This window comes from Oncorhynchus mykiss, chromosome 5 (genome assembly GCF_057628025.1).
Source record: "Oncorhynchus mykiss isolate SJ-2025 chromosome 5, ASM5762802v1, whole genome shotgun sequence".
NCBI classification, from domain to species: Eukaryota; Metazoa; Chordata; class Actinopteri; order Salmoniformes; family Salmonidae; genus Oncorhynchus; species Oncorhynchus mykiss.
In genome coordinates this window covers 21,110,001-21,122,500 of record NC_143026.1, presented here as the reverse complement: position 1 = coordinate 21,122,500, position 12,500 = coordinate 21,110,001, and the positions used below count along the sequence as shown (strand labels likewise).

The 12,500-nt window shown below is 46.8% G+C and overlaps 1 protein-coding gene across 10 annotated transcripts in view; it reads right to left on the bottom strand.

The window, feature by feature from the left end:
* Nucleotides 1-12,500, bottom strand: part of LOC110522816 (disabled homolog 2-interacting protein) — a 277,388-nt gene that overhangs the window by 27,534 nt on the left and 237,354 nt on the right. For 9 of the 10 annotated variants that reach the window (XM_036977016.2, XM_036977020.2, XM_036977017.2 and 6 more), the window contains 5 exons: nt 8,213-8,357; nt 3,227-3,371; nt 2,698-2,934; nt 2,224-2,425; nt 822-1,018 (listed from right to left, as the gene is read on the bottom strand). In XM_036977016.2, the coding sequence (XP_036832911.1) occupies nt 822-1,018; nt 2,224-2,425; nt 2,698-2,934; nt 3,227-3,371; nt 8,213-8,357 (926 nt within the window). Of the gene's footprint in view, nt 1-821; nt 1,019-2,223; nt 2,426-2,697; nt 2,935-3,226; nt 3,372-3,530; nt 3,593-8,212; nt 8,358-12,500 lie in introns of those variants that run through there. The other variant, XM_090234146.1, reaches the window with a different exon arrangement.

Here is a 12,500-nt window from a genome sequence, read left to right as displayed (position 1 = left end):
ACTTATCGCTTTCTGGGTCACAGAGGAGAGAGGATGGTGGACGGACTTTTGCCCAAACGAGAAATCCCCCTTAACCATGCTTACCTATACCCTTTCCTTTTTGTTCTTCCTAACCCTTACCCTGTCTTTACCCATACCCCTAGCTTTATCTGTTCTTGTTCTCCTAAACCCTTACCCTGTCCTTACCCATACCCCTAGCTTTATCTGTTCTTGTTCTCCTAAACCCTTACCCTGTCCTTACCCATACCCCTAGCCTTATCTGTTCTTGTTCTCCTAAACCCTTACCCTGTCCTTACCCATACCCCTAGCCTTATCTGTTCTTGTTCTCCTAAACCCTTACCCTGTCCTTATCCATACCCCTAGCCTTATCTGTTCTTGTTCTCCTAAACCCTTACCCTGTCCTTACCCATACCCCTAGCCTTATCTGTTCTTGTTCTCCTTAACCCTTACCCTGTCCTTACCCATACCCCTAGGTTTATCTGTTCTTGTTCTCCTAACCCTTACCCTGTCCTTACCCATACCCCTAGGTTTATCTGTTCTTGTTCTCCTAACCCTTACCCTGTCCTTACCCATACCCCTAGCCTTATCTGTTCTTGTTCTCCTAAACCCTTACCCTGTCCTTACCCATACCCCTAGCCTTATCTGTTCTTGTTCTCCTAAACCCTTACCCTGTCCTTATCCATACCCCTAGCCTTATCTGTTCTTGTTCTCCTAAACCCTTACCCTGTCCTTACCCATACCCCTAGCCTTATCTGTTCTTGTTCTCCTTAACCCTTACCCCACCCTCATTCCCTTTATTTTATCCCAAACCCTGTCCTTACCCTGAAAGGTCATTGTCGATGACCATCTTCTGTAGGCCGGTGGAGATGCTGCATTCTGCCCCTACATTGGGCGGTGACCCCATACGGTCAGAGGAGGACGGAGCGGTCATGCTCATGGTCATGCTGGACGGGTTGTTCAGCGCTGTGTTCACATCCCGGAGGATCCTGGGTAGGGGGCCTAGCTTGGAGGCGGAGCTCTGAGGGTTAAAGTGGGGTCAGAGATGGGTCAGAGATGGGGTCAGATGGGGTCAGTGGTCATGGTAGCTCTGTGTAGAAGTTGAGGCCTTTGGACACAGGTCTAGGATCAGCTTTAATCCTTTCCAAACCTAATAACTCATTAGGGCGGGGCAGTATGGGAGATGCAAGACTGGCCTTGTTTGGGGCAAACTTCCTCCTACTTAGGTTCACTGTTAAGCTGTTTATTCATGGCATCCTTCACAGTTTTCTACTCCACTGTTTGAACCCATTTAAGCATTCATGTGGCAATTTTGTAACTTTTACATGCACTGACTTAAACCTTGGATATCAGTAGAGACCTCCCTGTGCCTGTATCAGACAGTGAGCCTGGCTGGGGCATTCTTTTTCCCATTACAGAGAGCTAATCTCCCTCTGATTATGTCCTTCAGTCTGAATAATGAAACAGGCCGGCCTCAGAGCCTTGAAGGACTTTATTTTGGTTGGAGATGGACGGGAGTGCTGTCCTCAGTGAGGATGGGATGCAGCACACAGAGTCTATGGGCTTTATTTTGGTTGGAGACGGACGGGAGTGCTGTCCTCAGTGAGGATGGGATGCAGCACACAGAGTCTATGGGCTTTATTTTGGTTGGAGACGGACGGGAGTGCTGTCCTCAGTGAGGATGGGATGTAGCACACAGAGTCTATGGGCTTTGCCCCCAATATACCTAGTAATTAACACGCTGGGATGGCTCTCCATGCGGAACCATGGCTAATGCACTAGGTGTCCCTACAAATCCATTTGGATGCCTCCCACAAAAACATAGTGTTGTATATCTATGTCCTCCCAGGCCCTCAGAGCATTCCAATAGAGCACTCAGTCTCACAGCAGTCGTTGTATTATGTAAGCAATAGCGTGCTGTACACATGATTGAATCTAGTTAGGTTAACATGCTACTACTCGCAGTACATTACTAAATGCAGAAGGGCTGTGCTGATAATATTATTATGTATTTAGTCCTGACTTCATGACCTGGGGAAAACTCCAGGCTAGTTATAGAGGTTACAACTAGGGACCTGGAGTTGTTCCTAATCAGTTAACATAGTCAGGATAAACTTGGGACCTGGAGTCTTGGAAAAAGCTCCTGTCCCTATACAGTATGCTGTATATTTCATGTGACTACTACTATGTCCATTGTATTAGTTGTCATTGCCTGGTCAGCCCTACCTGGTCCATGGTAGAGACGACCTCTGACAGCAGGTTGTGCAGGGTGGACAGCTCCCGTCCCAGGTCTATGTAACCTTCGAACCCTGCAGTGTTAGAGATGGTCTCTGGGTTAGAGATCTCCAGCAGGAAGCGCTGCATGTTGGTCCACTCATGTTCCAGGAACTGGTTCATAAAGGACATGTACTCCTCCTTACTGCCAAACCTGGGAGAGATGGAGGGAGGGAGGGAGGGGTGGGAGGGGAGGGGAGGGAGAGATAGATAGAGAGGGAGGGAGGGAGGGAGGGAGGGAGGGAGGGAGGGAGGGAGGGAGATAGAGAGAGAGAGAGAGAGAGAGAGAGAGAGAGAAAGAAAGAGAGCGCAAGAGAGATAGGGAGGGAGAGATAGGTTGAGTATATAGAACACATACTCTCTCTCAAACACACACACAAACTCAACACCAATACACACACTCCATAAACCCACACACACACTCACTTGGCGAAGTTGGCCAGGTTCTGCGTGACCTTGGCGATGAGTGTGAGTGTGCGTGCGGTGCGGTCATCAGGGTATTCCTGCATCAGGTTGAAAAGCGACGGGGACATAACGGCCGGACACAGGAAACGCAGGAACAGAGACGCACTGATCAGACGCTCGCTGATGTCCGGTCGCCCCCGGCTACTGCACTCCTGTCGCCACGATGCAAACACCTCCTTGAGTTCCCGTGGAAACACACTGCAGGAGGAGGGAAAAGAGGTGTTAACGGCAATATGGAGGTAGGTACACTTTCACTCTCATATTACAGAGCTACAGAGAGCTACAGAGAGCTACAGAGAGCTATACTTTATTGCTGTTTGAACAGGTGAATTTAGGTCCTGCATAGCAACTATAGAATAGCTAACAGTAAGCGCTGAAAGCATTGGCGGAATGTCCACCAATGGCCATATCACTATGGTATGAATTTATAAACACATGGTAACAACACATTTTGTTGGTAATGCATTGTGGGTGGTGTCCCAGAAGTTACCAGTAGGAGTTGATGATCTTGCAGAAGGCCAGCTCACAGCACATCTTCAGGTTGCTCTGGTGCTCCTGCAGGTCATTGGACGAACACTTGGACGGGTCCACCTCACAGTTCTCATCTGACTCATACAACGCCTTGATAAACTCACCTACAACACAGGGAGAGACAGACAAGTCAGACACTAACATTCAGTCAACTCAACTAGAACACAGGGAGAGAAAGACAAGTCAGACACTAACATTCAGTCAACTCACCTACAACACAGGGAGAAAAAGACAAGTCAGACACTAACATTCAGTCAACTCACCTAGAACACAGGGAGAGAAAGACAAGTCAGACACTAACATTCAGTCAACTCACCTACAACACAGGGAGAGAAAGGCACAGGCAGACAGTAACATTCAGTCAACTCAGGTATAACACAGGGAGAGAAAGACAAGTCAGACACTAACATTCAGTCAACTCACCTACAACACAGGGAGAGAAAGACAAGTCAGACACTAACATTCAGTCAACTCACCTAGAACACAGGGAGAGAAAGACAAGTCAGACACTAACATTCAGTCAACTCACCTACAACACAGGGAGAGAAAGGCACAGGCAGACAGTAACATTCAGTCAACTCAGGTATAACACAGGGAGAGAGAGACACAGGCAGACAGTAACATTCAGTCAACTCAGCTACAACACAGGGAGAGAGAGACACAGGCAGACAGTAACATTCAGTCAACTCAGGTACAACACAGGGAGAGAGAGACACAGGCAGACAGTAACATTCAGTCAACACAGGTACAACACAGGGAGAGAGAGACACAGGCAGACAGTAACATTCAGTCAACTCAGCTACAACACAGGGAGAGAGAGACACAGGCAGACACTAACATTCAGTCAACTCAGGTATAACACAGGGAGAGAGAGACACAGGCAGACAGTAACATTCAGTCAACTCAGCTACAACACAGGGAGAGAGACACAGGCAGACAGTAACATTCAGTCAACTCAGGTATAACACAGGGAGAGAGAGACACAGGCAGACCGTAACATTCAGTCAACTCAGCTAGAACACAGGGAGAGAGAGACACAGGCAGACAGTAACATTGAGTCAACTTCAACTCAGCTACAACACAGGGAGAGAGAGACACAGGCAGACAGTAACATTCAGTCAACTCAGCTACAACACAGGGAGAGAGAGACACAAGCAGACAGTAACATTCAGTCAACTTCAACTCAGCTACAACACAGGGAGAGAGAGAGACACAGGCAGACAGTAACAATCAGTCAACTCAGCTACAACACAGGGAGAGAGAGACACAGGCAGACAGTAACATTCAGTCAACTCAGGTACAAAACAGGGAGAGAGAGACACAGACAGACAGTAACATTCAGTCAACTTCAACTCAGCTACAACACAGGGAGAGAGAGAGACACAGGCAGACAGTAACAATCAGTCAACTCAGCTACAACACAGGGAGAGAGAGACACAGGCAGACATTAACATTCAGTCAACTCAGCTACAACACAGGGAGAGAGACACAGGCAGACAGTAACATTCAGTCAACTCAGCTACAACACAGGGAGAGAGAGACACAGGCAGACAGTAACATTCAGTCAACTCAGGTACAACACAGGGAGAGAGAGACACAGGCAGACAGTAACATTCAGTCAACTCAGGTACAACACAGGGAGAGAGAGACAGTCAGACAGTAACATTCAGTCAACTCAGGTACAACACAGGGAGAGAGACACAGGCAGACAGTAACATTCAGTCAACTCAGGTACAACACAGGGAGAGAGAGACACAGGCAGACAGTAACATTCAGTCAACTTCAACTCAGCTACCAGACAGGGAGAGAGAGACACAGGCAAACAGTAACATTCAGTCAACTCAGCTACAACACAGGGAGAGGCAGACACAGGCAGACAGTAACATTCAGTCAACTCAGGTACAACACAGGGAGAGAGAGACACAGGCAGGCAGTAATATTCAGTCAACTCAGCTACAACACAGGGAGAGAGAGACAGGCAGACAGTAACATTCAGTCAACTCAGCTACAACACAGGGAGAGAGAGACACAGGCAGACAGTAACATTCAGTCAACTCACTGAACACACATGTTTTGTTATTCTGTCCTAAGTGGGACCTAAATGTATTTCCATTAAAAATCCTATTTTCCCTTAAATGTTACCCTAACCCTAAACCTAACTCCTAATCTTAAACCCAACCACTAACATCTTACCCTAACCCTAACCCTAAACCTAACCCTAAACCTAAGCCTAAAATAGCCTTTGTCCTCATGGGGACTTGGGACATTTTCCTTGTTTTACTATACTAGTGGGGACTTTTGGGGATATTAGCCCCCCCCCCCCCACACACACACACACATACCACAGGAGGTTGGTGGCTCTTTAAATGGGGTAGACGGGCTTGTGGTAATCAATCAAATGTATTTATAAACCCCTTTTTACATCAGCCGATGTCACAAAGTGATGTACAAAAACCCAGCCTAAAACCCCAAACAGCAAGCAATGCAGATGTAGAAGCACGGTGGCTAGGAAAAACTCCCTAGTTTGGCTGAAGCGGAAGAGGTAGAATGGTATCAAATACATCAAACACAAGGTTTCCATGTGTCTGATTCAATTCCATTAACTCCGTTCCAGCCATTATTATGAGCTTTCCTCCCCTCAGCAGCCTACACTGACACACACACACACACACACACACACACACACACACACACACACACACACACACACACACACACACACACACACACACACACACACACACACACACACACACACACACACACACACACACACACACACTTTCCTGTTGTCCCTCAAGGACCTCTGAGATGGAAGGACAATGATGTCTTTTAATTAAAGTGAGACTGAAACAGTGAATTAATGACTGTGTCTCCATTCAAGACATCACACAGTAACAGCTTTCCATAAGCAAGACATGAACTTCAGACTGTCACCAACTATCCAATGACAATAATAAGTCAAACAACAATAGGGGCCAGGGCCATCCCAGGTAATACACCATGACTGATGACTGATGCTCATGTTCTCCATCTCAGTCAATGTACCAGACGAGATAACGACAACATAAACAATGTTAGAACAACACTCCATCAACATTCCACAAACCCTTCCCCTCTTCCTGTCAACTTTGTCCTTCCCATGTGAAGAGAGGTGAGAGATGAGAGAGAGGAAAAGAGAGATGAGAGAGGGAAAGAGATGAGAGATGGCGAGAGGCGATTAGAGGATGTCTGACTTGCGGCTCTACCTGTCCATGTTAAGACTATAGAAACAAGTATCTTATTGTTAGTTTGACAGTGATAAGATGTAATCATTTCCCCTGCACTGTTTGTTATTGAGATGATCAGAAACCCTTCTCCCCTCTCTCCCTCTCCTTCTCCCCCCTTCTCCCTCTCTTTCCCCCTGGTCGTCCTTGTGTTGCCCCTTCATGGCAGACCAGACCGGAAGCAGTCAATCTTCGGTAGTGACGAGGTGTTCTATTATTCACCCAGGCTTCAAAACACATTAACTCCAAGAAAAACACACATGCATTATTCACTAAGGCTCCAATATATTCTTAACTCAACCCTGAGAGAGATATAGACACACACACACACACACACACACACACACACACATTGTTGCACTGATATTAGATCTATGCACAGAGAGATACATGAGAGTGGGAGGGGAAAGAGAGAGATGGAGGGAGAGAGAGAGATGGAGGGAGAGAGAGAGATGGAGGGAGAGGGAAATAGAGAGACAATGTGCTTTTCTGTAGATAAAACTGCTGCTGTGTACGTTTCTAAATCAGGCTGGATGAGGTAAACACATCAACATGCACCAGGCTTATATCCAGGACCACAGCCAACACTAACACAACACTGGACTAACCTTGGTCTCACCTTGTGGTAGAGTGAGAGAGGGAGAGAGAGAGAGAGAGAGAGAGATGGACAGAGATAGAGAGATAGTCAGAGGGAGGGAGAGACAGAGAGAGAGACAGAGAGAGAGACAGAGAGAGAGACAGAGAGAGAGAGAGAGACAGAGAGAGAGACAGAGAGAGAGAGAGAGCGAAAGAGGGAGAGATATAGGGAGATAGTCAGAGGGAGGGAGAGAGAGAGAGAGAGAGAGAGAGAGAGAGACAGAGAGAGAGAGACAGAAAGAGAGAGAGAAAATAAACAGAGGCACTTAGTTCTGTGTTGACACCATGTCCAGTCTCTGGGGTCAGGGGCTAGGAGTGTTGTGTCTGCCAGGCCTGAGGCCTTCTCTGCCCTTTGACCTCCAATACAGCTCAATGACCTCTGACCTTAATTACAGCTCAGTAAACATGGCCTACTGACCCAGAGCAAGTTTTGATTGCTTACGACAACACACACAATGTCTCTGTATTAAGCATGGATGGATGGAGAGAGAGAGAGGAAAAAGAGGGCTGAGTGACAGAAAGACAGATAAAGAGAGAGATAGAGGAAAAAGAGGGCTGAGTGACAGAAATAGATAAAGAGAGAGAGAGAGGAAAAAGAGGGCTGAGTGACAGAAAGACAGATAAAGAGAGAGAGAGAGAGAGAGAAAAGAGGGCTGAGTGACAGAAAGACAGATAAAGAGAGAGAGTGAGGAAAAAGAGGGCTGAGTGACAGAAAGACAGATAAAGAAAGAGAGAGAGGAAAAAGAGGGCTGAGTGACAGAAAGACAGATAAAGAAAGAGAGAGAGGAAAAAGAGGGCTGAGTGACAGAAAGACAGATAAAGAAAGAGAGAGTGAGGGTAATGTTTACTAATGTTTCCCTTATTTATTTCCCTTTTGTTTATTGTCTATTCCATTTGCTTCGGCAATGTAAAGATATGCTTCCAGGCAGGCAGGCAGGCAGGCAGGCAGGCAGGCAGGCAGGCAGGCAGGCAGGCAGGCAGGCAGGCAGGCAGGCAGCTATATAGTCAGACAGATACATAGACAGACAGACAGATAGACTCACCGAGTGCATCCTGTAGGTACTTCTGCCCCACAAGTTTGAGGTACTCCTCTATAGCCTTGGTGGCCAGCGTGTTCTCTCGGAAGATCAGGTGCTCGTTCTCCCCACACCGGTCCACCTCTGACATCATCAGGTCTGTCAGGAAGTCCTACAGCAAAACAAGAAGAGAAAACAGGAGATGACACTACAGAAGACAGTACAGAAGACAGTACAGAAGACACTACAGAAGACACTACAGATGACACTAGAGAAGACACTAGAGAATACACTACAGAAGACACTACAGAAGACACTACAGATGACACTAGAGAAGACACTGGAGAAGACACTACAGAAGACACTACAGAAGACACTACAGGTGACACTAGAGAAGACACTACAGAAGACACTACAGAAGACACTACAGAAGACACTACAGATGACACTAGAGAAGACACTAAAGAAGACACTACAGAAGACACTACAGAAGACACTACAGAAGACACTAGAGAAGACACTACAGAAGACACTACAGAAGACACTACAGATGACACTACAGAATACACTACAGAAGACACTAGAGAATACACTACAGAAGACACTACAGAAGACACTACAGAATACACTACAGATGACACTAGAGAAGACACTAAAGAAGACACTACAGAAGACACTACAGAAGACACTACAGAATACACTACAGAAGACACTACAGAAGACACTACAGAAGACACTACAACTCCTAGTGGTCGGAACAATGTTGCAGATAAATGTAAACAAATACTGATTTTCAAGCAAATTGCAAAAATGTCTAAAACAAGCAAAGCAATAACAATATTATATCCTACCTAAGTAAACAATATAAAAAACACTCTTATTTTAGTCATACATCTCATATCTCATCAGCATTCTGCACATGGTGACAGTCCGGATAATGTTCAAATAAACCTGACAGGAAACAGGGACATTGCTATACCCATTAGCAGTGAGGTCAGAAAGTGAGACTGTGTGTGTGTGTGTGTGTTTGCGAGCCTGAGTGTGTCACAGTGCCAAGCCCAGCCCATAGTGGTGTGATTACTGCTTCACACTTCCTCTGATGCAGGCATGGAGGAGTGTGTATTAATTGGAATACACATGGACGTACACACAGTAAGGGCAATATGGAACAACAAAATCCATTCAGGATCAACGAAGCCACCCCAGGAAAATGTTACTGGACAAGCAGAGGGCACATGACTGTTGATCAAATCAAATCAAATCAAATTTTATTTGTCACATACACATGGTTAGCAGATGTTAATGCGAGTGTAGCGAAATGCTTGTGCTTCTAGTTCCGACAATGCAGTAATAACCAACAAGTAATCTAACTAACAATTCCAAAACTACTGTCTTATACACAGTGTAAGGGGATAAAGAATATGTACATAAGGATATATGAATGAGTGATGGTACAGAGCAGCATAGGCAGGATACAGTAGATGGTATCGAGTACAGTATATACATGAGGTGAGTATGTAAACAAAGTGGCATAGTTAAAGTGGCTAGTGATACATGTATTACATAAGGATGCAGTCGATGATATAGGGTACAGTATATACGTATGCATATGAGATTAATAATGTAGGGTAAGTAACATTATATAAGGTAGCATTGTTTAAAGTGGCTAGTGATATATTTACATCATTTCCCATCAATTCCCATTATTAAAGTGGCTGGAGTTGAGTCAGTGTCAGTGTCAGTGTGTTGGCAGCAGCCACTCAATGTTAGTGGTGGCTGTTTAACAGTCTGATGGCCTTGAGATAGAAGCTGTTTTTCAGTCTCTCGGTCCCAGCTTTGATGCACCTGTACTGACCTCGCCTTCTGGATGATAGCGGGGTGAACAGGCAGTGGCTCGGGTGGTTGATGTCCTTGATGATCTTTATGGCCTTCCTGTAACATCGGGTGGTGTAGGTGTCCTGGAGGGCAGGTAGTTTGCCCCCGGTGATGCGTTGTGCAGACCTCACTACCCTCTGGAGAGCCTTACGGTTGTGGGCGGAGCAGTTGCCGTACCAGGCGGTGATACAGCCCGCCAGGATGCTCTCGATTGTGCATCTGTAGAAGTTTGTGAGTGCTTTTGGTGACAAACTGAATTTCTTCAGCCTCCTGAGGTTGAAGAGGCGCTGCTGCGCCTTCTTCACAATGCTGTCTGTGTGAGTGGACCAATTCAGTTTGTCTGTGATGTGTATGCCGAGGAACTTAAAACTTGCTACCCTCTCCACTACTGTTCCATCGATGTGGATAGGGGGGTGTTCCCTCTGCTGTTTCCTGAAGTCAACAATCATCTCCTTAGTTTTGTTGACGTTGAGTGTGAGGTTATTTTCCTGACACCACACTCCGAGGGCCCTCACCTCCTCCCTGTAGGCTGTCTCGTCGTTGTTGGTAATCAAGCCTACCACTGTTGTGTCGTCCGCAAACTTGATGATTGAGTTGGAGGCGTGCGTGGCCACGCAGTCGTGGGTGAACAGGGAGTACAGGAGAGGGCTCAGAACGCACCCTTGTGGGGCCCCAGTGTTGAGGATCAGCGGGGAGGAGATGTTGTTGCCTACCCTCACCACCTGGGGGCGGCCCGTCAGGAAGTCCAGTACCCAGTTGCACAGGGCGGGGTCGAGACCCAGGGTCTCGAGCTTGATGACGAGCTTGGAGGGTACTATGGTGTTGAATGCCGAGCTGTAGTCAATGAACAGCATTCTCACATAGGTATTCCTCTTGTCCAGATGGGAAAGGGCAGTGTGCAGTGTGATGGCGATTGCATCTTCAGTGGACCTATTGGGGCGGTAAGCAAATTGGAGTGGGTCTAGGGTGTCAGGTAGGGTGGAGGTGATATGGTCCTTGACTAGTCTCTCAAAGCACTTCATGATGACGGAAGTGAGTGCTACGGGGCGGTAGTCGTTTAGCTCAGTTACCTTAGCTTTCTTGGGAACAGGAACAATGGTGGCCCTTTTGAAGCATGTGGGAACAACAGACTGGTATAGGGATTGATTGAATATGTCCGTAAACACACCGGCCAGCTGGTCTGCGCATGCTCTGAGGGCGCGGCTGGGGATGCCGTCTGGGCCTGCAGCCTTGCGAGGGTTAACACGTTTAAATGTCTTACTCACCTCGGCTGCAGTGAAGGAGAGTCCGCATGTTTTCGTTGCAGGCCGTGTCAGTGGCACTGTATTGTCCTCAAAGCGGGCAAAAAAGTTATTTAGTCTGCCTGGGAGCAGGACATCCTGGTCCGTGACTGGGCTGGATTTCTACTTGGAGTCCGTGATTGACTGTAGACCCTGCCACATGCCTCTTGTGTCTGAGCCGTTGAATTGAGATTCTACTTTGTCTCTGTACTGACGCTTAGCTTGTTTGATAGCCTTGTGGAGGGAATAGCTGCACTGTTTGTATTCGGTCATGTTACCAGTCACCTTGCCCTGATTAAAAGCAGTGGTTCGCGCTTTCAGTTTCACGCGAATGCTGCCATCAATCCACGGTTTCTGGTTAGGGAATGTTTAAATCGTTGCTATGGGAACGACATCTTCAACGCATGTTCTAATGAACTCGCACACCGAACCAGCGTATTCGTCAATATTGTTATCTGACGCAATACGAAACATGTCCCAGTCCACGTGATGGAAGCAGTCTTGGAGTGTGGAGTCAGCTTGGTCGGACCAGCGTTGGACAGACCTCAGCGTGGGAGCCTCTTGTTTTAGTTTCTGTCTGTAGGCAGGGATCAACAAAATGGAGTCGTGGTCAGCTTTTCCGAAAGGAGAGCGGGGCAGGGCCTTATATGCGTCGTGGAAGTTAGAGTAACAATGATCCAAGGTTTTTCCACCCCTGGTTGCGCAATCGATATGCTGATAAAATTTAGTGAGTCTTGTTTTCAGATTAGCTTTGTTAAAATCCCCAGCTACAATGAATGCAGCCTCCGGATAAATGGATTCCAGTTTGCAAAGAGTCAAATAAAGTTCGTTCAGAGCCATCGATGTGTCTGCTTGGGGGGGGATATAAATGGCTGTGATTATAATCGAAGAGAATTCTCTTGGTAGAGAATGCGGTCTACATTTGATTGTGAGGAATTCTAAATCAGGTGAACAGAAGGATTTGAGTTCCTGTATGTTTCTTTCATCACACCATGTCTCGTTAGCCATAAGGCATACGCTCCGCCCCTCTTCTTACCAGAAAGATGTTTGTTTCTGTCGGCGCGATGCGTGGAGAAACCCGCTGGCTGCACCGCCTCCGATAGCGTCTCTCCAGTGAGCCATGTTTCCGTGAAGCAAAGAACGTTACAGTCTCTGATGTC